General features: G+C 45.7%; 1 protein-coding gene across 7 annotated transcripts in view; it reads left to right on the forward strand.

Moving 5' to 3' along the window:
- Positions 1-24,616, forward strand: part of TERT (telomerase reverse transcriptase) — a 121,868-nt gene that overhangs the window by 85,623 nt on the left and 11,629 nt on the right. For 2 of the 7 annotated variants that reach the window (XM_024195091.2, XM_029913367.1), the window contains exons 12-15: positions 1,363-1,489; positions 1,817-1,878; positions 7,922-8,046; positions 15,250-15,387. In XM_024195091.2, the coding sequence (XP_024050859.1) occupies positions 1,363-1,489; positions 1,817-1,878; positions 7,922-8,046; positions 15,250-15,387 (452 nt within the window). Of the gene's footprint in view, positions 1-1,362; positions 1,490-1,816; positions 1,879-7,921; positions 8,047-15,249; positions 15,388-24,616 lie in introns of those variants that run through there. The other 5 variants (XR_002907830.2, XM_024195095.2, XM_024195094.2 and 2 more) reach the window with 5 other exon arrangements.

The raw sequence follows: 24,616 nt of genomic DNA on the forward strand, positions 1-24,616 counted from the left end.
CTAGATTAAAGAGCCCTCTCCTATCAGAAATCTTATCCTCATGTGGGTACTGTAGACAGTGATCAAGTAACCTCTTAATCTTCTTTTGGATAAGCTATATAGATGGAGCTTTTAAAGTCTCCCGCTGAAAGGCAACTTTCCAGATCTTGAATTCAAGATCATTCAAGCTATTGTCTAAACCCTCTCCAATTTTTCAATATCTTTTTAAGTATGGACACCTGAACTGGTCACAGAATTCCAGTAATAGTTTCACTGCACTAATGCCTTACACAGAGATAAAATAACCTCCCTTTTTCTACTTGATATTCCCTTCCTTATACATCCATGGGAGTGCATATTGTAAGTACGGCCTACGTTCTTTGTTCCTAGATATCAGGGCCGGCGCTTCCATTTAGGCGACCTAGGTGGTTGCCTAGGGCACCAGGATTTGGGGGGGGGCGGCATTTTGCCGCCCTCAGCGGCAATTCTGCGGCGGGGGGGTCCTTCCGCGCTCCGGGTCTTCGGCGGCAGTTCTGCGGCGGGTCCTTCACTCACTCCGGGACCTACCGCTGAAGTGCCCCGAAGACCGGGAGCGCGGAAGGAGGCCCCCCCCGCCGCAGAATTGCCGACGACGACCGGGAGCGCGGAAGGACCCCCGCCTAGGGTGCCAAAAACCCTGGCGCCGCTCCTGCTAGATATATATCCTAGGTCATATTAAAATGCATGGTCTGTAAAATGCATGGTCTGTTGTCCTTTTTATTTACCACTGATTCTTCTGTTGTCAGCAAACGATTAACTAGAAAAAAATGTAAATTCATTGCTTATAACAATAGTGAATATTACTGCCCCAAAACAGATCCCTGCAGGACCCATTGCAAACATCTCCATTGGATGATCATTTCCCATTTACTTTTTGGCACCTCTGACCACTCCTTTAATAATAGTAAATAATACAATCTGTATAGAATAAAAAGGGAAGAGCTAGTCAGAGTGCAAGAAATGGCTTCAGGAGGGGCTGCTGAAAGTCCTGAGGATAAAAGAACCTATACTAGAAATAGAAATGGGAGCGGGGGAGGGTTGTGAACACAAATATTCAGGATAATTTAAGGAAGAAAATATGGGGAGCAAAAAGGCAAAATGAGTCATCATAGCAAATCCCAAAGGGATGTAGCCTCTTTGCAGCTCGAGCTCTACCTGGATAGATCGCTAATTAGGCTCAAAGAGGTAAGGGGCAACAGGAAGGGCAGTTATAAGTATATCAAAGGAAAAAATACTAGTAGCAATAGGATGATTATACATCTATTTTAAGCTTTTTCTACCATTTATGGCGTTTACAGAAATAATCATGTTAAAACTGTATTGTTTTTCCTCTTGTCTTTGTAGTTATGCCTGTACTTCTATCAGGTCAAGTCTTGCCTTCAATTCAAGCAACACAGCAGGGAAAAACATGAAATACAAACTTGTCACAGTCTTGAAGCTGAAATGTCATAGTTTATTTCTCAATTTACAGGTGAAAATTGAAAACTAAATACTTTAAATTTTTTTTATTTAGTGTTTCCAAAGTAATTTTAAATGTCCTTAGTTCTGACACTTAGTCTGATTGTACAAAATGCTGAGCATATCCTGGAGGTGCTGAAGTTACTGAAAATTGAGGATGCTCAGGACTTTGCAGAATTGTGTGAATATGTGATTATAGGAATTTTTCAAGGGTGGTATAAAATCTTATTTCCCCGTGGTCCAATCCCAGGCTATTGGATTTGAACAAAACATACATTTTTAGAAGCACTCTAATATACATTTGTGTAGATTTATCCTTTTTTTGTATCTTTTATTCTAGGTCAACAGTCTTAGAACAGTTTTCATTAACATTTATAAGATATTTTTGCTGCAGGCCTACAGGTATGTCAATGTCTTCTTCAATAACTCAGAAAATTTCAGTACTGTTACATGCCATGTGAAGGAGCTTTGGATTAGAGAAAAGTAATGCCATAAAAGTTTGTCTGATAGTTTTTGTATCAAGTTGTAGAATTCTTTCTACAGGTATTAAAATATATCAGCCCATGTAATGTTGAAAGATTCAGGATGTGCCGGTATATGAAGTGTATGTTTAGGTTACACTGCATTTTAATAAGTTGATCAGGAAGCAGTTTTGTTTTTAAATGTTTTTAAGCATGCACAAGTGACATAAGGAAGAAGAAAGCTGGGATGAAATACTGTTTTGCTCCATTAGGATGACCAGAAAACATAATTCATTAACCAGATTGTACTGAGAACTGCATGTCTGGTGCAAAACTGTCAGGACTTTGACCTGTATTCTTCTGGTCCTGATTAAGGTATAATTTCCCCAAACTGCAGTTCCTTAACTGCTGATAATTTTTAATGACTTTATAGCTGAACAAGTGTAGCTGTTCTCAGTGAACATTTGCTGATCATCAGATAAAGTTTATATTTTGGTCAAGGATGAATGTAAATGATCGGTAGTTGACAACCAGCTAAAAAAGAGAGATTTTAATCTTTGTGCTTCACTTTCTGCTCATCTGCATTGGATGTGGGGGAGAGCAAAGTAGAACACAAAAGGATGGAAAGGTCCAAAACCATAGGAATGGGGGCTGCGTAAAAACCAAGTAGCTTGCTACCCATAAGATTGTAGGAGCCTCTCCATGCAAACCATGCATGATGGGGCATGATGATGTTGCCCTATAATTCAGATGAGCTAATACATCCTGTTTGTAAAATTCTCTTGTCAGTCTGTATTGTTCTCTCCACTGGACCATTCCCTTGCTGGTGAGGGGAGCTGGAAGTAATATGCTTGCAATTGTACTGTATGGCCCAAACTTGCAGTTCAGAGCTGATAAACCATGGCTTGTTGTCAATGACTATTTCTTCTTGAATGCCAAAAAGATGTCTTTTTAAACTTTTCTTTGACTTTTTGACTTGTGGATCTAATTCTAATGAGCAGATTTTCTACAAATTTAGAAAAATATTCAGTGGCTATCATATAGGTAGGCCTCCCCTGTTTACACTGATCTAGTGCTTTTCTTTTCCAAGGGCTATCATTAGGGCCCTACCAAATTCACAGCTGTGAAAAATGCATCACAGACTGTGAAATCTGATCTACCCTATGATATCTGGCTACTGTAGGGGAGGGGCAGGGCTGGATGCGCCTCAGCCGAAGGCTCTTGCCGTGTGCTGGGCTCCAGTGGCTAGTCCCGGCTGGGCTGGGGAGGGATGGGACTTCCTCTTCCCCTGCATAGGCCACTCCCAGGGCCGGGTCAGACCCACCTCCGGGAACCTCCCCCGGCTGCAGGAAGCTGTGCAGCTGCACTGCCTTCAGGGCTCACCTGTAAGGTTGGCTCTGCCCCCCACTCCCCCTCCCCCCCAGAAGAGATGACCCCTCATATCCTGTGACCCTCACTGCTACTGGTGGCAGCACTGGCTTTAGTGCAGAAGCAAGGGTGGCAATCCCACGACCCCCCTACAATAGCTTTGCGATCCCCCATGACTCCCTTTTGGGTCAAGGACCCCCATGGTTACAACATTGTTAAATTTCAGATGTAAATATTTGAAACCATTACACTGACTATTTTTAAAATCCTATGACTGTGAAATTGACCAAAATGGACTCTGAATTTGGTAGGGCCCTAACTATCATGTAATGCTGTGGCTGAACGGTTCTTTTAGTTTTATCTTTCTGACACCAGACTTGCATGATTTACCCTGCATTTTAGGTGAGTTTCTTGGCCCACTACACTGACATTTATGCTTGCTTCCACCATTTATTGAGGCCCTGGTGTCCCTCATGTAACGATTCCAATATGTCATCCTATAAGGTCTGTGGGCTAGATCCACAAAAGACTTAGACACTTGACTACAAATAATTATTAATAATGATAATTGCCACTTTAGATGTCAAAGTCCTACATATATGCACCACTGCAATCCTCAAAACCCTCACTCAGCTGTCACCAACTCTGTAAGTACCTAAGTTTCTCCCAGTGAGCATGTGCACAGCCATCTCAGACTAGGTGCTTGGATGCCTACCTCATGCTAAGCCACAATGGGATCCTCAAACTAGGTGTTCCCCCACTTGTCCTGCCTGTGTGGACCAATCCACTGCGCATGCTCAGAGCATGCATAACCTGTTATAACCTTTTGTCCAGTGTCTCGAGCACTCCCGTGTGATATGGGAGACCCAGGTTCATTTCCCCAACTCCCCCTAATGTTGAAAAGGAATTTGAACTTAGGGTCTTCCCTCTCCCAGGAGAATGCCCGGTTAGGCATTCCAGGGCAGGTTTCTCTCAATCTTTCCTATTGAAGTTGTTCCACTTTTTATAAATAGTAACTATGCATTGGAGCAGTGGGACTAGAACATGGGTCTCATATTCCAAGTGAGTGCCCTAACTCCTGGGCTGTAGAGTTATTCTCTCTTTTATTGGCCCAAAGATTATTTAATAACGCACAGTGCAGTAACTAGAGCATTTACCTGATAGGTAGGAAACCCATATTCAGATCCCTTCCCCACATCAGGCAAAAGGGGGAATTGAATCTGGGGCTCCCAAATCCCCAGGTCAATGCTGTAACCACTGTGCTAAAAGTTATATGGGGGCAGTGGTGATACCAGCATTTACTAACTACGTCTAGAGAGGAGAACTACTGCACCAACTAACCAACTATCTTCTGCTGGTGTAAATTTTTCTAGCTCTATTGAGTACTACTGCGTCTGTGCTACGTGAGCGATGTGGCCCTTTATTTTCCGTGACAAGAGCAATATACCTTTCCCCCCAGTATTGACTCATTAAACTTGTTTAAGTCTACAGATATCACCATACGTACGTTTTTCATACAACTCCATAGGAAGACACCATTCTGTTTCAATAATTCACTCTAATACATCATTCTATTCCATTCTAACTAATGTTTCACTTTGGGAAGCAGCAGGTTTGGGCAGAGCTCAAAGGGCATAGCCCACTTTCAAAAGAACTTGCACAGGTTCTCCCTTAAGTAAGCCATCTTTCCAACACCATTTCAACTTCCTATATGTTTTATGTGGCCTATCTCTGTGGCTGTGGTTTGAGCTAGGAGATTACTTACAATGGATCCATTAACGTCAAAAGTGTGAAACTCTTACTGTGACACAGGGTCTGGGGTCCCTCCCTAAGCTATATTTCATAACAAGGGAGAGTGGGTAAGAGAAAAATCCAGTCTGCCTACTTGAATGGCCTAAGTCGTAAGTGTTAGATAAATATTTCTGTTCTGTAGTTATATCATATGATGATTATGAAACACTCTCCATTCCAAGAGTAACTCAAGAAGATATTGAGTAACAGTGGCTACTAGAATTAGACATTTTTAAATCAGCAGGTCTGGATGGATAATTTGCATCCAAAAATTTTAAAAGAACTGGCTGAAGAGCTCACTGAACCATTAATGTTGATTTTCAATAACTCTTAAAACACTGGGGAAGTTTCAGAAGAGTGGAAGAAAGCTAATGTTATGCCAATATTTAAAAAGGCTAAATGGGGTGACCCTGGTAATTATAGTTCTGTCAGCAGGGGCAATACCAGCCTCTTCCTGGTGGAGGGGCTGAGGTGGGCTAGACAGAAAACTAGGGGAGGGCTGCGCCCCTTCCTTCTCTAGTAAATTCTGGTCCCATCCTTTGCCAAGAGGCCCTGCCTCCTTCCCATTGCCCTGCCCCTCTCCCTGCTCCTCAGATAGGTGCTGGCCCCCCCCTTGCCACGAGGCTCTGCTTCTCTCCGTGGCCCTGGCCCCTGCTCCTCAGGTAAGTTCTGGCCCCACCTCCTCCTCTCCCCACCCCGAGGCCCTGTCCCCTGGCCAGGTCGGAGGCCAGAAGCCAGAACTGGGCAGTGCAGGGTGGCTGCTGCGCTGGCTGGTGCCATGGTGCAGGTGGCCAAGGTGTGTCTCCTCCTGCTGCTGGTGCCCGGGGGGCTACAGCTGCTCTTCAGCTCCCCGCCTCCCTTTGACTACTTGCAGCCAGTAAGAGCCACCTGGGCGGGGGGGGGGGTTCTTGGGGAGCAGCGACCGCGGGGGGGCAGGGCACAGGAGCCTGGGCCAGAGTGGGTCAGTCCAGGCCATTGTGGGGAACCCCAGACCCTCCATCTTCCCTGGGCGGCATGCCCCGGCGGGCAGGGACACAGGCTGGGGACTGCTTTTGGGCCCCCTAGCCCCTGCTCAGTCTTCCTTTGCTGGTGGCGGTGCTGCCTTCAGAGCTGGGCACCTAGCCAGCAGCCACCACTCTCCAGCCACCCAGCTCTGAAGGCAGCACCACTGCCAGCAGCAGTGGAGAAGTAAGGGTGGCAATGCATACCATGCCACCCTAACTTCTACATAAAGTTTGATCTTTGCACTGGGAGGACTGGCTATGACAGGGGGGTGCTAAGGGAAAATTTGGGGAGGCTATAGCCTTAACAAGCCCCGCAGCCCCCCCCCGTCTGTCAGCCTGACTTTGATCCCAGGCAAAATAATGGTACGGCTGATATGGGACTCAATTAACAAAGAATTAAAGAAGGGGAATACAGTTAAATGCCAATCACCATCCATCATCCAACTTTTTTGTCCGTGTCATGCGGTACCAAGCCAAATGCCTTACCAGAAGTGTATTGCATCAACACTATTGCCTTTATCAACCCAACTTGTAATCTCATTAAAAAAAACTAGAATGAATCAAAATGAACACGGCACACATTAAATGAATTCAAACTGGCAGGTCTCAAAATGTAATTGTAAATGGGGAATCATCAAGTGGAAATATTTCTACTGTGATCCTGCAGAGATCAGTTTTTAACTACGCTTTTAACATTTTTACTAATGACCTGGGAAAAAAACCATAAAAACATTTGGGGAGTGGTAACTGAAAAAGACTTGTGGGTCATGATGGATAATCAGCTGAACATGAGTTCTCAATGCAACACTGTGGCCAAAAGGGTTAATGTGCTCCTTGGATGTAGAAATGGGGAAAAATATTGAGTAGGAATATTGTATAGCTCTAAATAATAAAGAGGACAGGTCACTGATACAGAGCAACATGGACTGCCTAAGTGTAAGCAAACAATTATGCATTTTAATACAACTGAATATAAACTTATACCTCTAGGAACAAAGAATGTAGGCCAGACTTTCAGGATGAGGGACTCTATCCTGCTGTAGCAGATGCTGCACTGGGACCACCTGAAAGCTGCCAGAACAGCTGTTGCTGGGAATGGAGAAGAGATTTGGCCTGAGTTCCTCACCACCATCCTTTAAGGAGCACCATGTGGGGCAGGAACTGGGCAACCTCTTCTTCTTTTCCCCCCACCCTGTAAATGTATGTCTGTTTTCTCCTCTCTTCCCTCCACTGTGACCCTCAGACCCAGTATCTGGTGCCAGCAGTTCATTCTTCCCTTTCCCCAAGAAACTAAGTGGGGCTCAAGTTTCCCACTGCCTTTCCAAGAAAGGTATACAAGAGAGCCAGACCACGCTCTTCCAACTACCACTCTAGATCTGGCACTGCATGGCTTGGGGTACTGGAGGAACGGTATCTTTCTCTCTGTGCTGTCATGGCAGTTTGAGTCAACTGGGTTGCTTGTTCTGACAGTCCCAAGACTGGAACATGTTTGAGCCAGGAGAAGAGTCATTTTCACAAGACTGTGATACTGAGTAGGGTGTCTTGAGAATTCACTTCCCCTTTTCACTGTCACACACCACAACCTTTGGTCCACCAGTCTGACCTTCAGCAGACACCTAAGAGAAGGGCCTTAAACAGAGCCTGGAGTAATGGGGAGTGTATAGTTTAGCTGCAATAGTCTAATAATGTTGATATTGGTAAAGAAGCTATTATTATACTTCTAAATATTGTGTAGTGCCCAGAGTCTCTGATCAATGTTTTTAATTTTTTCAAGATTATCACTCGAGATTTTAAAAGTTTAATAGACTCTTTTATTATTAGGTTCCATGCATGTGTTCTCCAGCTTCCCTTTAACCAGCAAGTTAGAAAAAACCCTTGCTTCTTCCTGAGGATCATTTCTGATACTGCATCATGCTGCTATTCTATTTTGAAAACCAAAAACACAGGTATGGCATATTAAGTGGTTATGAATACCATAAAATAAAGAGGAATTTTAAAGTTTTAAAAATACATGTGTGATGGGGTTCAGAAGTGCAATCCAGACCAGTGAGGGGTTGCACTTGCCCGCAACCCTGGGTGCCTCACAGTGCTTTGCTGTTGTAGCTCACAACCAGCCTACTAGCATGTAGGTCACACACTGAGCGTCTGTATGCTAGACAGCCCTTGTTCAGCTGTTCTGACCTCAGTAGCCTGTCTACAGCACCACTCTGGCTTCTACCAGCCTTGGTTGCAACTAGCAAGATAAGCCAAACTCACTCATAGTTTGTTTACCTAATATGTAAAAATGGACCATTGTCTTTTCCTAATTGGGCTGGTCAGAGAATCAAATATACATTCCTTTGTCTAATGTTTATCAACAGGCTTGTTTATCAACTCCCCGATTTGCCTGGCCTGAACACATTTTAGTTATCCTTCAAAAATATGTCCATAACTCTTAATACCCACCACAGACATACATCACACAAGATTACTAATGATCAGTGAGTTGTTGATTTTCAAGCAATACCTCACAAGGCATATTTTGCACAAAGATTATTACAGTAGTGTGTACAATGTGAATACAGGATGCTTAGGGTCACCCCAACCCCCTTACAAAGCTGCAGGAGGGTTAGCCACTGGCACCAGGTTAGAACCCACTGTTCTCCAACATCTCAATATGTTTAATTACATCTGAAATGACCATCCTAAATCTATAGATTAAGGGGCACTTTCCCCCTCCTTAGCATCCATATTTCCCCCAGTGGTTGCTTCACCCCCCCTGGGTCATCCAGCCCAGAGTTCTGTCATCCCTGAAGGTGTTTACTCAGCTCTCTTACCTCTCTGAGTCTGCCCTGCTCTCAGTGGAGTTCTGGCCCATAGTTATTTACCTAGCTGTGCCAGAGTTCCACTGCTCCTAGCAGATCATGGGCCACAGCACCATCTTACTGTGCCTCAGTTTTCCTCACCCAAAACAGTAAAAAGTTGTCACCCTTAGGACATGAAACCAGATGTTGTCCCCCTCAGAGTCTGCCCTGCGCCCAGCTGCGTTCTGATCCACCACCATCTCTCTGCACTCAGCAGTTTCTGGGCCACTGCACTGTCTAGCCTTGCCTCAGTTTCTCTGCTTTCAGTGGAGTTCTGGCCCACAGCATTCCTAGCTGTGTCAGAGTCTTTAGCACATCAGCAGATCTTGGGCTACAGCACCTTTTCAGCTGTACCGCAGATACATTCAGCACTGACTCCGTTTTCCTGGTGAGGGTTTACTGCTTCAACCACTGAGTCTGGCTATGGTGGGCTTGTATCTGAGCCCTCAGGCTCAACCTGGTTACCTCAATACAGCGCAGTACAGCATTACAAACAACACATTAAGAAAAAGCACTTACCACAGTCAGAATCCTGGAATAACTTTTAGAGCCCATAATGTCGAAGGCTACAGGCAGAGTGATACGGTCCATCATACCCACATCTGGTTGTCTGCTAGCCTCCTATCAGGTACACTTTTATGTCCTTCCTCCTGGGTTCCATGAGCATGATATGCCACTCCTCTTCTGTCTGAGCTGCCTGTTTGTCTTTGTCAGCAAGCTTCTGTTGCTCCAGCTCTGCTTTCTGACTCAGACAACTGATCTCCAGATCTATCCGTCTCTCCTCCACTAGCAGCCTTTTCCACTCCAACCTCCACAGCTCTGTACGTCTCGCTATTGATGCTGCTTCTGTTGGATCATCTGGGGAACCATCTGCTTGGTCTCCTGCATGTCCTGTAGGAGAAAAAGGGACCTTCATCCGGCTCCCGGTTTGCAGCAAATGCCCCATTCTGTCTCATGGTTTATGTGTGCAGCATGGCTACTCGCTCCATTTTCTTCTGAATCTGATCAGCTGCTGCGAGATCTCACTGTTTCTTGGTGAGCTCAGCATCTGCTTCTTTGCCCATCCTGCCTTTTCTGGTGCTTATTCATGTTTAGGCCTTTCTTTGACTGCTCCCAGCCTTTTCACTTGAGAATCACTTAAAACTATTTCACCAGTGCTTAAAGTGTAAACCTCAGTTATATTAGTAAGCTGTGTGTAAATCCTGCATAACTGTGGCACTGTGATGGGGTTCGGGTAGAGAGTGCATGCTTGTTGCTCACTATCGTTGTCCCAGGCAGAGAGCCACAGTAGCAAGGCATTGTGAGGCACTCAGGGTCATGGGGTAAGAGGTGACACAACTCTTCTCTGGTCTGGATTGCACCCCAGAACATGACAACACCTCAGTGGCACAATAGCTGCAGTCACTGGTATGCTTATCTGTTGGACTGGCAGTGAATCATTCTCCCATACCAGGGTAACTAGTATGAATGATCAAGCAGCATGTTCTAACAGGAACAAAATGTTTACCTATCTAACGTATGTAGAGAGGAGGTATTCCCTTGTGGATAAAATAATGGAGATGTCACAGTTCACATTTTTAATAAACCGTGGAAGCATTGGCAACTGCAGCTTTGGGACTGATCAGAGACAATTGATAGACAATTGAGTCCCTTTCCTTCAGCCAATAAAACCACTGGGGATGGAACTAATTAACAGATTTTACTTTTAAATTCTCAGAAAATAAATTCAATAAGTGTAGGTGTAATGCAATCCCTGGGGTGCAGCCTAGGACTGTGAGACCACTGTGCCCCCTTATCTCTTTCCAGCCTGGGCTGCCTCTCACAATGCTTTGCTAGTGACAAGCAGCAAACCCCTCCAGGCGCTGTTATAACTCAGCACAACAGCATGTGGAGGCCCCCACCTAGCTAGATTGCATGAATGCTCCCAGAGTCATTCATGAATCACACAGGGAAAGGCACCAGCCAGATCTCCCCAGCTCCCAGCACTGTACCTCAGGAATATACCGTTTTGCACTGCTCAAGACGAGCAGTGCAGATTTATTAATTGGTTCACCACTTCATCAATGGGAAGTGGATATACACCAGCCTTTGCAAACCTGAACAGATTACCAAAGACTTCAGGCAAATTCTCTGGTAAAGATAAACAGTTAAATTTATTGACTACAAAAGATAGATTTTAAGTGATTATAAGTGATAGGCAAAAAGTCAGGGTTAGTTACCAAAATAAAATAAAATATATAAGCACACAGTCTAAACTCTCAACCCTATTAGACTGGGCAACATCTAGATTAAGCAGTTTTTCTCACCCCACTGGATATTGCAGTTCATAGTACACATATTTCCCCCTGGAAACTTAGACCAGTCTCCTCTATTGGAGTCTTAAGTCTTCTCAGTGTCCTTGTTGCTTGCAGCATAGGTGGGGGCAGGAGAAAGGCCCAGCATGGGGCTCCTATGTTCTGTTTTATACCCTCAGTCCCATGTGCTTGGAGAACACAAGTCCAGACATGTCTGTTGGGCATTGCTGAGTCTCCAGGCAAGGATGAGCAGTTCCCCTGGTGTGGCCTCATGCAGGCAAGTAATTGAGTTGTAGCTCCCTTACTGGACAATGGTTGTTGATGGGTTGTTTGACACCCCACCAGGGTGTTGGTTACTTTCCTTGCTGTTGTCTCTGAGCTAATATCTGGCTGATTCCCCCAACTTACACCATGTTTTAGTGACAACCATATAATACAATTCTCATAACTACATATGCATTAATTATATACATATATGGATAGAAAAAATGACTTTTATCAGATCATAACCTTTCCCCAGATATCTCACACGGCCTGCTCTATATGCAAGATCACAATTATATATAAATGAGGAATATGGGGGTTACAGGGTGCTCCCCTAAGGTACAGAATGTCACAGTTGGGTCCTCTCATCCTTCATTATGGAGTCATGATGAACTTCTGTATATGAATTAAAGGTACTTACAGTACATTTCCGCAGAGGTGGGTGAGTACAGTGGGTGACCTCAAATGTGGTGTTTACCATCTTTAACTTTATTTATATTTATAATATTCCATGTACTTAGAATGAAGGATTATTACAAATATTGTGGTATCTGCTTAAATGGCTACAATAAGTAAATGCAAGTTTTTGAGTGTGTTCACAGTATTATCTCAGGTTAATGATAAGGAAACTGAAGCACAGAGATGTTAATGAACTTGCCTAATGTCACAACAGAAATAATCATCAGAGTTCTGTACAAATCCAGGTTTCCTGACTCCCATTTCCATAGTCACTGGGGTCACTGCCTCTGATACACTTTTTAAAAAGTGTATCATATTATGTAGACCCTTTCATGCCTGTGGTTGCCAACAACCTTTTCTGGGCTGAGACTTGAGGGTATGTCTCAACTGCAGTCAAAGGGGTGATTGCAGCACGGATTGGCATATCTGCACTAGCATTAAGCTAGCTAGCAAGGCTAAAAATAACAGTGAAAATGAGGTGGCACAGGTTTCAGCCTGGGCTGTACAAACATGCCAGGAATCTATATACTCCCATTGCTAGCATGCACACGCTCTCCCCCCCCAGCACTCTCTCTCTCACTGGAGGCATTCTTTCTTGTGTGTACATTTGTCTTTCTGTCCTTTCTCCACATAGGAAAGGACTATTGGGAGAGGGTTATTTTCCTGACACTGAGCTTGAGCTCTAGGCTGAGTGACTTAGCTTACTCTACTTGATCTACTCGCAGGCCAGGCACAGTAACAGAGTCCCAATCAACTGCTCACTCTGGTCTCTGCTGTAGCTTATGCTTGAGGTAGAGGATGGAGGGTGAGGAAACTGCAGGCTGCAAATGTGGGAAGTGGAGTTACACAGTGGCATCTTGGGACACTATGGGATGGGAAAGAGGAGGTATCTGAGAGAGGCAGTAGGATTTGAGGAGAGAATGCAGCAGGGAAAGGGTTGGTTTATATTAGATACCAGGTAAGATTGATTATTTGTTCTTCGCTTGACATGTCTTCCTCCTGCCTCTTCCGTCACGCCTTCATTTTCTTATTTGGTTGCTTCTCCTCCCCTCATTTACTCTCTGGTGATGTCCCTTCGAGCACATTCCTTGGTCACCGCTCTCCCCGCTGCGGTTGAGCTCATACTCTTTCATAACTTCTTATTGATGACACCCTCCTCTGCTGCTCCTCTTGGAGCCTCAAGCAGAAGCTTCCATTTGCTCCCATTTCTGTTACTGGGTGTTCAGCCACTAACTCAAACCCAACATATTAAAAATGAAATTTCTTGTCCTCCTCCTCCCATAAAAAACCCTCTCCTTTCCCTTCCTTTATTATTATTATCCTTCCCACCATCTTTCTGGTCATCCAGGATCACAATCTTTGTTATATTCAACTCTTCTCACTTCCTTTTCCATTTAGGCTGTTACTAAATCCTGCTGTTACTAATTCTTTTCTCATATTGTGAAAATCTGTCCCTTCACCTCCATCCCCATTCCCAAAACCTTGGTCCATGCTTTGATTATCTTTTGCCTTGGCTACTGTACCTTCTCCTTTCTAGCCTCCCAAAATCTCACCTTGTGTCTCCTCAAATCCTTTTGTCAGGATGCAGTCATCTGCATCCTCCTCCTCTGCAACTATTTCATTTTCCCTCCTTTGGTCCCTTCACTGGTTTCCCATCCTTAATATTAAATTCAGACTTCTTATTCAGGGCTGCACAGTACTGCTTCTACTGAAATCTTATATTTTGTTGTTACCTTCTTGTTATTTGCACAAGTATTATGCCATTCAGCTCTCTTTAATGCTGTTTTTGTCTTCTCCTTTCCATAAACAGCTATGCACCTTTTCTTATGCATCCCCCTATGCCTGGAACATCCTCATGCTCCTCTCTTCAGATCCTACCCCCATTAGCTTTCTGTTGCTGACTGCTACTTTGGCCATCATTCTACTATGCCTAAACTTCAATATATTAAATCTGCATATTTTAAAAGGTGTATATATAGGAAGTAACATTCTGCATATATAACAAGCAGCATGTCTCCGGATCAGGCCCTTTGTTGTTCCTCATCCTCCAGTACCTCATTTTGTGTGTGGTATAGGTCTGACTTTTTTTTAAACTTTCTATAAAATAAGGGCAATACATATCTGTAGTACTATAGAAATAATATACACAAGGAATTGTGCAAAGAAGAAAAGTACAAGAGAAAATTAAATCCAGAAACTAATTATAGAGAGATTCTATAACCTATTACTGACTCTTTCATACATTCCTCCTTTGTCTTGTAGTAGTTCTTAATCTGGATTTTTCAAATTAATGAATATTTTACCAACATATCTTTTGCTCTAATTTACTCTGTTTCTGTGGCCTATAGAAGACAGTGTGATTCTTGAAACCTGCATGACATTTTTTCCAGTCAATCCCATAATAGTCACCTACAGGTTTTTTTTCCTATTTAGTAAAAGAGTTGACACTTTCATTTTTCATAAATTATTTCTTTACGTGTTCATTTTAACCAAGTATTATTTTCTATTAATTGTCCTCATGTAACATCACAACATAATCTCACACAATGGGTGAGAGATTCCATGTTGTGCTTCTAAAAGGTGGAGCATAGAATTTGCAGTCCAGGGCCGAGGGGGATAAAATGGCTTTAAGACATCTTTGCACCTTCTTGATTCTGGGCTGCTAGCCTGCTTAGATAGTGTATGTAAGTTATAGAAGCCTCCCTGGACTGTCCTGTCTGTGATAACAGTGTGTGCTGTGGTCCTGCCCTACCACAGCCCTCCCGCCCCCCATGCCAGAACTTGTGAGAAGGTCCTTGGAAGACAGCCTTACAGCTGTCTTCTGCAGAGTCTATACCAGAGGAATTCTTTCTGAGATAGTTCGGAAGGAAGAAGATTCCATTTTAATCCTTTTACCTGGCATAAAAGATGTGGAGTAGGGATGAGAATCACACCCAATGTGATAATTTTTTTAACTTTCACTTACTAAAGATGCACATTTTTCGTTTGTGTTTTAACCTCTCCCATCCTCAGCAGTCAGGGCTTTTATTCATGAGTTATGGACAGGGAAATGATCTTGTGGTTAACTAGTTCCCAGTTTTGCTGTACATTTCCTATGTGACTTGGGACTGAATGTCTCTGTGCCTCAGTTCCTCATCTGTTAAATGAGGGCACAACTTCCTTGCCCTCATGGGTTTTATAAGAAAAAATCCATTCAAGTTTGAAGTGCTCTGATTGGAGGGAGAGAGATTTGCTGCTCATCCTTGAATACTAATCAGCTTTAGGTAAAACTATGTTTGTTTCATTTCAGGGATTGCTTTAGGTACCAAAGGTGCTTCTGGGCTATTTCCTTCTGAAGCAGCAGAATGGCTTTGCTATCATGCTTTCATTATCAAACTGACAAACCACAAAGTTGTCTACAAGTGCCTTCTTAGGTTCCTAAAAATATGTAAGTACAGAGTAACGTTGAAAGTGAAACTTTTGAAATATAGATAATGTATTCAAATCTGCTTATGCACATGCAAACAAAAATGGTATAATTTTTCACCATTGCCTACAGCCCTGCTCTAGTTAAAGAAGTGTCATTTCTATTATGTGACACTTATTAAAGGTTTATGTAAACTAATTGTTTAACTTATATTAGCCAAATATGGGTATAGAAATTCTCTGCCTATTAAATGAGTTGCGATTTAAATGCTCTGATTACTACCTCAAAAATACATAACTGACGCTTAAAATATCCTCCAAGAACATAAACTCTTGGCAAATGGTTGACATTGGGAACCACTAGTTTTAACAGAAAATCATCATTGCGCCATTTATATTATATATACTCAGCATGATTGCCATTGTCAAGGTTCTAGAGCTCTTCCATTCAGTTTTATTTTACTTATTTTCTCTTTTTTTTGCTTTTGTTTTAAACTTTTGTAATGTTCTAAACACAAGCATGTACAGAGGTGCACAAGATCTGTTCAGGTATAGAACCCAGGACTCCAATATAACAGGATCAAGGCACATCCATTTCCCACAATCTTTCAGAAGAAACATGGCAAATTAGATGCTTCTGTAACCTACACTACCACATTGTGGCTCTGTCACACTGTAGCAGCTAGACCACTGCAAGAAAGATAGGATATAAAGCAAACCTTAATTTAAACAACTGCTTAACTGATTACACCTACCGCCTTTCTTAGGGTTCTTTTAATTTTGATTGCTTAACTACAGAGAAGAACTACAGAGTTAAATTTAGTTTTGTAGAATTTTATTAAATATCCTTAATGAAAGCAAATAATAGTATAGGATATGTGATACAGCAGGGCCAGAGGGTACCAGGAGAGTGATAGATGCGAGAGACATAAGCCCCAGGATGATCAGAGCCTTATTCCCTGTGGACTGAGGAGAGGTTACTACAAGTTAATTAGAGCACCCGGAGCCAATTAAGGCCCTGCAAGAGATCTAATAAAAACCTCTGATTCAGTCAGACAAGGAGGGGGGAAGGATAGCTGACTGTAGTTTGGAGGAGTACTGTTGTTAACAAGAGGATCACAGTACCAGAAAAGGCAGAGCAGAGGGACTCCCCAGGCACAGAGGACTGAGGGAAACCCTGCCCAAGGAGGGAGAGGGGAGGAAGCCTGCAAAGCAGAAGGGGCTGGGACCCCAAGTAGGGGACGGGCCCGGGTCCCTTCCCGCTCTCCTTCTCTGTTCCACCAGGGCACTAATGGAGCCCTTGATGCCCAAGAATAGGGGCAAGAGGTGGCGCCCTGACCCATCACACGAAAGGAGAGCACAGGACCTACCATAATAGTGCCAGCCATTTGCCACATGTGGTGTGAAGAGTGGGATTCCGTACTGTGAAGTTAATCCAGGGTGAGCCAAAACCATCCCGTCCCCAAGATGGTCGACGTGGTCAAGGAACTAGTGCAAGCCACAGCGGCCCAACAGAAGGCTACCCTGATCCAAGCAGCTGCCCAACAGGAGGCGGTATGGCTGCAGCAGGAGACCAATCGCCTGCTGATGAGCCAGGACCGCACTGTGCTGCATGAAGTGGTGAACCAGGTGAAGACCCTTATGGAGCTGAGCCGTGAGTGTGACGGGACACAGACTGTATGGGCCAGCAACTGCCTGCAGAAAATGATGCGGGAGGAAGATATGGAGGCATACCTCTTGGCCTTCGAGAGGGCAGCCCTGTGGGAGGGCTGGCCCCAAGATCAGTGGTCTGGCATCCTCACCCTGTTCCTGCGTGGGGAAGCCCAGGAGGTCTACTACGATATGGCCAGGGAGGCTGCAGCAGACTACCACAGCTGAAACCAGAAATCCTGGCCAGATCCGGATTAACGATGGCGTTGTGAACCCAGAGGTTCCATGAGTGGCAGTATAGTGAGGACAAGGCACCACGGTAGCAACTGTTTGACCTAATCCACCTGACCCGGAAGTGGCTGCATCCCGAGGCCCTCAGCTCTGAGAAAATGATGGATCTCCTGGTGCTGGACCGGTATATGAGGGGGCTATCCTCGGGCCTCCGAGCCTGGGTTGACCAGAATAACCCTTCCACCTATAATGAGTTAGTCACCCTCATAGAGAGACAGCTGGCAGCCCGTGAAGTGTTCCAGACCTCAGGAGATGAGGCACAATGGATCATGAAGCCAGTCCCAACCCCGAGGCCCCAGACTATCGAGAACTTCAGGAGAACTGTAACTGGAAGGAGGGGCGCCGAGGAATGACCTGAAGCCATGAAGGGACCTGAGGGCTTGCGGGGGAGAGGGTGCGGGCTGAATAGCCCAAGGCAGAGGGTGACAACCAGGGTAAGGTATCGATGTTATGAGTGTGGGGAATTGGGGCACATAGCAGCCCAGTGCCCCAGCAGGGAGGAGCCCATGCAGTGCAATCTGGGGGATCACAGGGAGCAATGTAGCCTAATCGGCCTGGTGGGGGTTGCAATGACCCCACATGGGCACACCTGTGGTTGGTAAAAATGAATGGCATTGAGACCACAGATTTGGTGGATTCTGAGAGTGCTGTCACACTGGTCTCAGGGAAGTTAGTGGGGCAAGACCAACTGACCCAGGCCAAAAACACAGGAGTAATGTGTGTCCATGGCACCGTAAATTTCTACATCACAATCCCAGTGCGGATTGAGATCCAGGAGAATACTACCAAGGTGACCGCAGGGTTGGTCCCCAGACTCCCCTACCCGGTCTTAATCAGGAGGGACTTCCAGGGTTTGAGAACCTATTCCCCCCCAATAGAGCTAGGGGAGGGTAGCAATCCCCGGGCTGAGATCAAGGCACCCATGGATAGCCATGCCCCAATTTTTGCCAGACTTGCCCCAGAATTATTTTCAGCATCTGGAAGCCCTGGAAATCTAAGCAGGAAAGGAGGGCAAATAAAAGGTTAGGAACCAGGATTTTGGCAGGGAACCAGAAAGCCGCCCTGGTTAGTAGGCAAACTCGTCCGGGAGGCCAGGAGACAACTCAGACCAGTGAGGATCCGGAGGTGGTCCCCAGCACCAGTAAGAGCAACTCAGGGGGCAGAATTGAAACCCATCCCATAAAATTAGGCCAGATTGGTCCCGCACATGAGAATTTCGGGAAGGACCAAGCCTATGACCCACTCTTTGCAAACATGAGGGAGCAGATAGTGGAGGTAAACGGCATGCCCATTGAGGGGAAATCCAAAGGCCCAGGGCCATACTATGTGGTCAAATGCAATCTGTTGCACTGTTGTAGCCCAGATATGGGGGGAAAAGATAGAGCAGCTCTTAGTACCACAGGGGGGAGGGATAGCTCAGTGGTTTGAGCATTGGCCTGCTAAACCCAGCGTTGTGAGTTCAATCCTTGAGGGGGCCACTTAGGGATCTGGGGCAAAACCAGAACTTGGTCCTGCTAGTGAAGGCAGGGGGCTAGACTCAATGACCTTTCAAGGTCCCTTCCAGTTCTAGGAGATAGGATATCTCCATTAATATATTTATTTAATTTATTTTATTTATAAGCACATAAGGGCAGTGTTAGAGCTAACTCACAGCCATTTATTTGGGGGACACCCTAAGAGTAGATAAGACCCTGGATAAAGTCCTAAGGAGGTTTTACTGTCCAGGAGTACAGGTGGAAGTCCAGTGCTATTGTGCCTCCTGCCCAGGATGCCAGTTGCACAGCTCCCGACCTCATTTACAGGCCCCGTTGGTGCCCTTGCTTGTTATTGAAGTCCCTCTCAAAAGGATAGCCATGGACCTAGTGGGCCCGATAGAAAGGTCGGCCCGGGGCCACCGAAGCAAACTCTTCATCCTTGACTATGCCACACGGTGCCCAGAAGCTATTCCCCTAAGAAGCCCCAGGGCCAAGGCAATAACAAAAGAAATGCTCCAGGTTTTCGCTAGAGTGGGCATCCCTAAGGAGATCCTGACTGACCAAGGGATTCCCTTCATGTGAAAATTAATGAGGGACTTATGTACCTTACTCTGCATCCAGGCCTTATGTACCTCAGTCTATCATCCTCAAACAGATGGTCTGGTCAAGTGATTTAATTGTACCTTCAAAAGCGTGATCCGGAAAGTGGTGGCTTGGGATCGAAATGACTGGGATACCCTTCTACTACCCTGATGTTTGCGATACGGGAGGTCCCCCAGGTGTCTATTGGATTCTCCACCTTCAAGCTACTATATAGAGGCCACCCATGCAGCATATTAGATATCACCAAGGAGGATTGGGAAGAAGAGCCCAACCCAGCGAAGAATGTCATTGAGCACGTGGCACAGATGAGAGAGCGAGTAGCCCAAGTGACCCCCATAGTAGGAGAGCATTTAGAGAAAGCACAAGAGGCCCAGCGGACCTATTATAACTGCCAGGCGAAAGCATGAAGATTTCAGCCAGGAGAACAGGTGCTGGTGCTGGTATGGCCATATGAGATAGTGGAAGTCATTGGGGAGGTGGACTATAAGGTAAAGCAACCAAGACTGCCGAAGGCCCGAGCAGGTCTACCACGCTAACTTATTGAAACCCTGGCATGATCGGGAGACATGCCTGGTCACCCAGGGAGCTCCACCCCAGACAGATGGCCCACAAGGGTAGGTGAGGATATCCCCCGAACTAACCCCGGAACAATAACCAGAGATCATTGATATGATCCAGCAGAACCAAGACGTGTTTTCCGTGCAGCCAGGCCATACGACAACGGTCCAACACCATAGCGTCACCTGCCCCGGAGCAAGGGTAACAATAAAACCATACCAACTACTGGAGGCCAAAAGGGAAGAAATTAGGATGGAGGTGAGGAGGTTTTGTAACGACTTCCAGAAGTTGAATGAAATACCCCAATTTGATGCCTACCCAATACCATGCATCGATAAGCTAGTTGATCAGTTAGGCAAGGCCTGATATTTGACCACCCTGGGCTTCACCAAAGGCTATTGGCAAATTCCCCTGGCTGAGGACACCAAGGAGAAGACCGCCTTCTATACACCAACAGCATCTTCCAATATACTGTCCTCACTTTTAGGGCCCCCGCAACATTCCAATGACTAATGGACAAATTACTATGACCCCACTCCAAGTATGCCTATTTAGACGACATAATCATCCATAGCCCTGACTGAGAGATGCACCTAGGAAAAGTAGAAGCAGTGCTAGATGCCCTTAGACAGGCCAGCCTCAGCGCCAACCCTCCTAATTGCGTGGGAGGGCTAGCCGAGGTATGTAGTAGAAAAGGGCTTGGTGAAACCCCAATGGAACAAAGTAGAGGCAATACAGGATTGGCCCCGACCGGTCCACAAAAAGCAAGTCAGAGCATTCCTAGGGATAGTGGGGGACCCACCATAATAGCGCCGGCCATTTGCCACAGATATAAGACGACAAAAATAGCACTGGAATATGATTTGGTATAAACTAGAAAATTAGTTGATATAACCATTCAGGTTTTTAGAATCAAATAACACAACCAGAATAGAAAATAACACTTATATTCAATCACTATCTTGAGAGGGTGACATTGTTTAGATTTTTGATTGAGTCTTTCAGAATAGATCTTTACTTGTGCCAATTGATTATCTATTATGAGGTTGCTAACACAACAGAGGGGGGAAAAACAATCCAAAACAAAAGCATAAGACATAGTCAATTACTTACAGGCCAATTCACCAATGTCTCCCTCCTAATGGATCTATAATGGTCTACCTTTTTGACCTACTTCCCCACAAATTACAGCAGCCCCAAGGTCTGTCTATTACTCCTATCAAACAAAAACTCCTACATTTATGACAGACTGTATAGATTAAGTACAGTTCAAGAAGCTTGTACACTTGGTCTGTTTTATGTCTGTATACACCTAGAACTTGAAAGGCTGTATGAAACCATTCACTCTGGTAGATACATGTACAGTGTCATGCATTCTTAGTTAACAACAGTAACTTGTTCAGTTTCAAAGCTACTTTACAACAATCTTGATTGGCGCCTGTTACAAAACAAGGACACACACTGCAACTCTGTAACAATCTTTAAAGTATGTACACAAGTATGTACACTTTCTTACTTATTGGGTATGCAGTTTCAGGAAGTGGTCAACTGATTGATTTGGTTCGTCACCCAAGAAAGAGTTTGTGTATTACTGTGACACTTTCTTGGGGTGTGCAGAACCATATGTCACCATCTTACCCCCCACCCCCTTGCCTCAGCTAGAGAGAGATTTGCTGGTGCTTAACTGTGTGTCAGTTCTCTGAGATTCACAGTCAGTTAGCTGCCCAAACAAACTCCTCAGAACTTTGCCAGCCCTTACTTTGCCTTGCAAATTAATATTGGATGTTTCTCAGTCCCCAAACTCTCCAGAAGTGTCCCCCTGTAGTGTGCAGCCCCTGTCACTGGACACTGTCAGTAATTATCAGGTCAGCTGCCCTCAAAGAGACAGTGTACACACCACTGGAAGATTACTACTAGGATCAGGTCCTTTATAACAACATAGCACTATATGGTGAAAACAAATATAAGTTTATTAACAAAGAACAGAGATTCACAGATTCAAGTTTGTTGAGTAAGAGTAATGGAAACAGAAATGGTTACAAATGAAACAAAAGTATAACAGGCTTTCTAGAGACTAAAACGCAACAGGCTACCATCCTTTGTTTAAAACATCTTGTCAAACCAGCTTGTATAAGACAAATTAAGCCATAGGTGTTGATACAATCATCTTCGGACATACCTTGGACACCACCTCCTGGTTTGCTCCGGTAAGTAACTTAAATCCATAAGTCACTTTGCGTGGGCCCCTCTGCAATGTATCCCTTGGCCAACTTCGTAGTTATGCTTGCTCAAGTGGCAGTTCCTCTATCAACATTTGTATAAATTCATACCATTTATACGAAGTCTCTCCATATTCTTTGATGCTCTTTAAACTTGTTTTAACATTCCTTTATACAATGCAAAGTTACTTCAAGACTTCCTCCACCAGGCCAGAATAACTGTATAATTTTTTCATTTCTGTTGTCCTTGTTTTAACAACAATGATGGGACTATGCTATGTATTTTTTTGAAACCTGCTAACAAGTTTTCTCCTATTTTTAGGCTTTTTCTGAGAAAGATAAATCTGTTTTATTTGATTTGGTGTTTTGTCTGTGTGCCCTTCTTAACAGTCTAGTTAAACATAAAGTTACTACCCCACTTAAGGGTATGTTAATTATTGGGAATCTATCTAGTAACTAGGTGGGAGCACTCCACCTCACAGATAGATCTGACGTGGGTCAGAGGAGCAATTGGAGAAGAGGTACCATGACGAGAGAGCGAGGCAATTTGGAAGCTCCTTCACCATAGCCTCAAGTGTTCAGGCTCAGTCCCTGGGTCTCACAAGCAGGTGTGATGTCCCTCAAGAGGGAGAGTAAATGGGTTGCAGACTTAAACCCAATCCCAGAGTGTTCTTAGGACTCAGTAGGCAAGGCCTTTCTGGTGTAGCCTCGCTAGGTATATCGGGGAAAGAAGTCCTCTAGAGGTACTAGTGTCCCACCCCTTCCCACAGGTGGGGAATCACACCCAGCATGTCCCTCTGGGTAAGGCTCAGGGCAGTGAGAGATGGGCTGCTTCTCATCCCACTGAGATAACGTAGAGTGGGGTAAGGTCCCATTCTTCTTTGAGTGCTTGTTCACGTCCATTCCACATTAGGTGTGTGTGCGTCGTGTGCACGAGTGTCAGAAACTTTTTCCCTTAGCGGCTCCCATCGGGCCGGCGGGGCCCCTGCCAGAGTGGCGCCACTGCGCCGTGCATATATACCCCTGCTGGCCCGACCCCCTCCAGTTCCTTCTTACCATCCGTGACGGCGTTGGAACAACCTCTTGCTCGCGTAAGAGAAGCAATTCCCTTAGCCTTAGTGTTGCATAGCTGTTATCAGTTAGTTAGCGTTTCATTGTTGCTGAACTCTTAATAGATTAGGTGCTTGGAGGACTCTGGCACCCGCCCCGGGCAGCGGGGCATGCCGCAGGTCCACGGATTTAAGCCTATGCCACAAGCCTATGCCCGTTAGTGACCCCCACAACTCCTGTCTACGTTGCCTGGGGGAAGCTCACCAAACAGAGATGTGCAAGATTTGTAAGGCCTTTAAGCCGAGAACAAAAAAAGAGAGAGACTTTCATTTAAGGTAGCTGTTGATGGAGGCCCGGAAGGCCCCAGCCTCCTCGGTGCGGAGCACCCCGGAGTCGTCAGGACACCCGGTACCAGCCAAGCATCATAAGCCATCGGCCTCGGAACACCAAAATAGGCCCCGGCACCGCTCATCCTCCCCGGTGCGGTCCAAGGCAAAACCAAAGGAGGGGCGCGGACGCTTCCCGCAGAACAGACAGGCGCCATCTCAGGCCCCAGGCACCGGGAAGAGCGGAAAGGATGCTGCACCTACTCCGGCACCGGTGGCACCGGCTCCACAAGTCCCACCAAGTCCAGCTATGAGTGAGCTCAGTGCGGATGCAGGGCTCGAGGGCATGATAGATCAGCCTTCTACGCCTGACACCTTTGAGGCTGCAAAAGACCTCATCGGATTGTCGGCGGCGAGCCCCCTCCCGGCCAGGGAGAAGCCTCCGGCACCTGGACCCAGGGTGCCGTCGAGGGGAAAGCCGGCAATGGTGCGCCGTTCGAGGTCACCGTCCCGGCACTGGTCCCGGTCGAGCTCTGAGTCCGTGGACTCCCAGCTACCCTTGACTCAGACGGAAGTCTCGGTACTGGAAACGAGTCAACGCACGGGGTTAGTGCAGGACACACGGCGCTCCCCAGTGCCCCCCTTAAGACCGGCACCAGCAGGAATCGAGCTGGGAGTCGCCGAAGGCGCCCAGAAGGCACCGGTCCCGGTTTCGGGAACACCGGCACTGGTCCCATTCCAGAGAGCAGTAGTACTGGTCCCAGTCCTGGTCAGCCAGAAGCTGATCATCAGCCTCCCGCCGGCACAGATCGACGGCACCGCCGTGGCCCTCGCGCTTGGTGTCGCCGGAGTCCGGCACCGACTCAGGCCGATACAGCTACCCGCAACAGACCCTGGACAGCAGGGAACAACAAACTGGCTGGCTACCACAATGGGGACCGCCAGGACACTGGCCCTTCTGGACCCCGTGGGCCTACCACCAGCGTCAAGGTGCTCCCTCTAGGGCCAGCTATTCGGTACAGTGGTCCCGGTCCCTGCACCAACACTCTCCTGTAAGGGAAGCTATGGTGTCCAAGCCG

Source organism: Terrapene carolina, unplaced genomic scaffold (genome assembly GCF_002925995.2).
Source record: "Terrapene carolina triunguis isolate 2854851 unplaced genomic scaffold, T_m_triunguis-2.0 Scaffold613, whole genome shotgun sequence".
Taxonomy (NCBI): domain Eukaryota; kingdom Metazoa; phylum Chordata; order Testudines; family Emydidae; genus Terrapene; species Terrapene triunguis.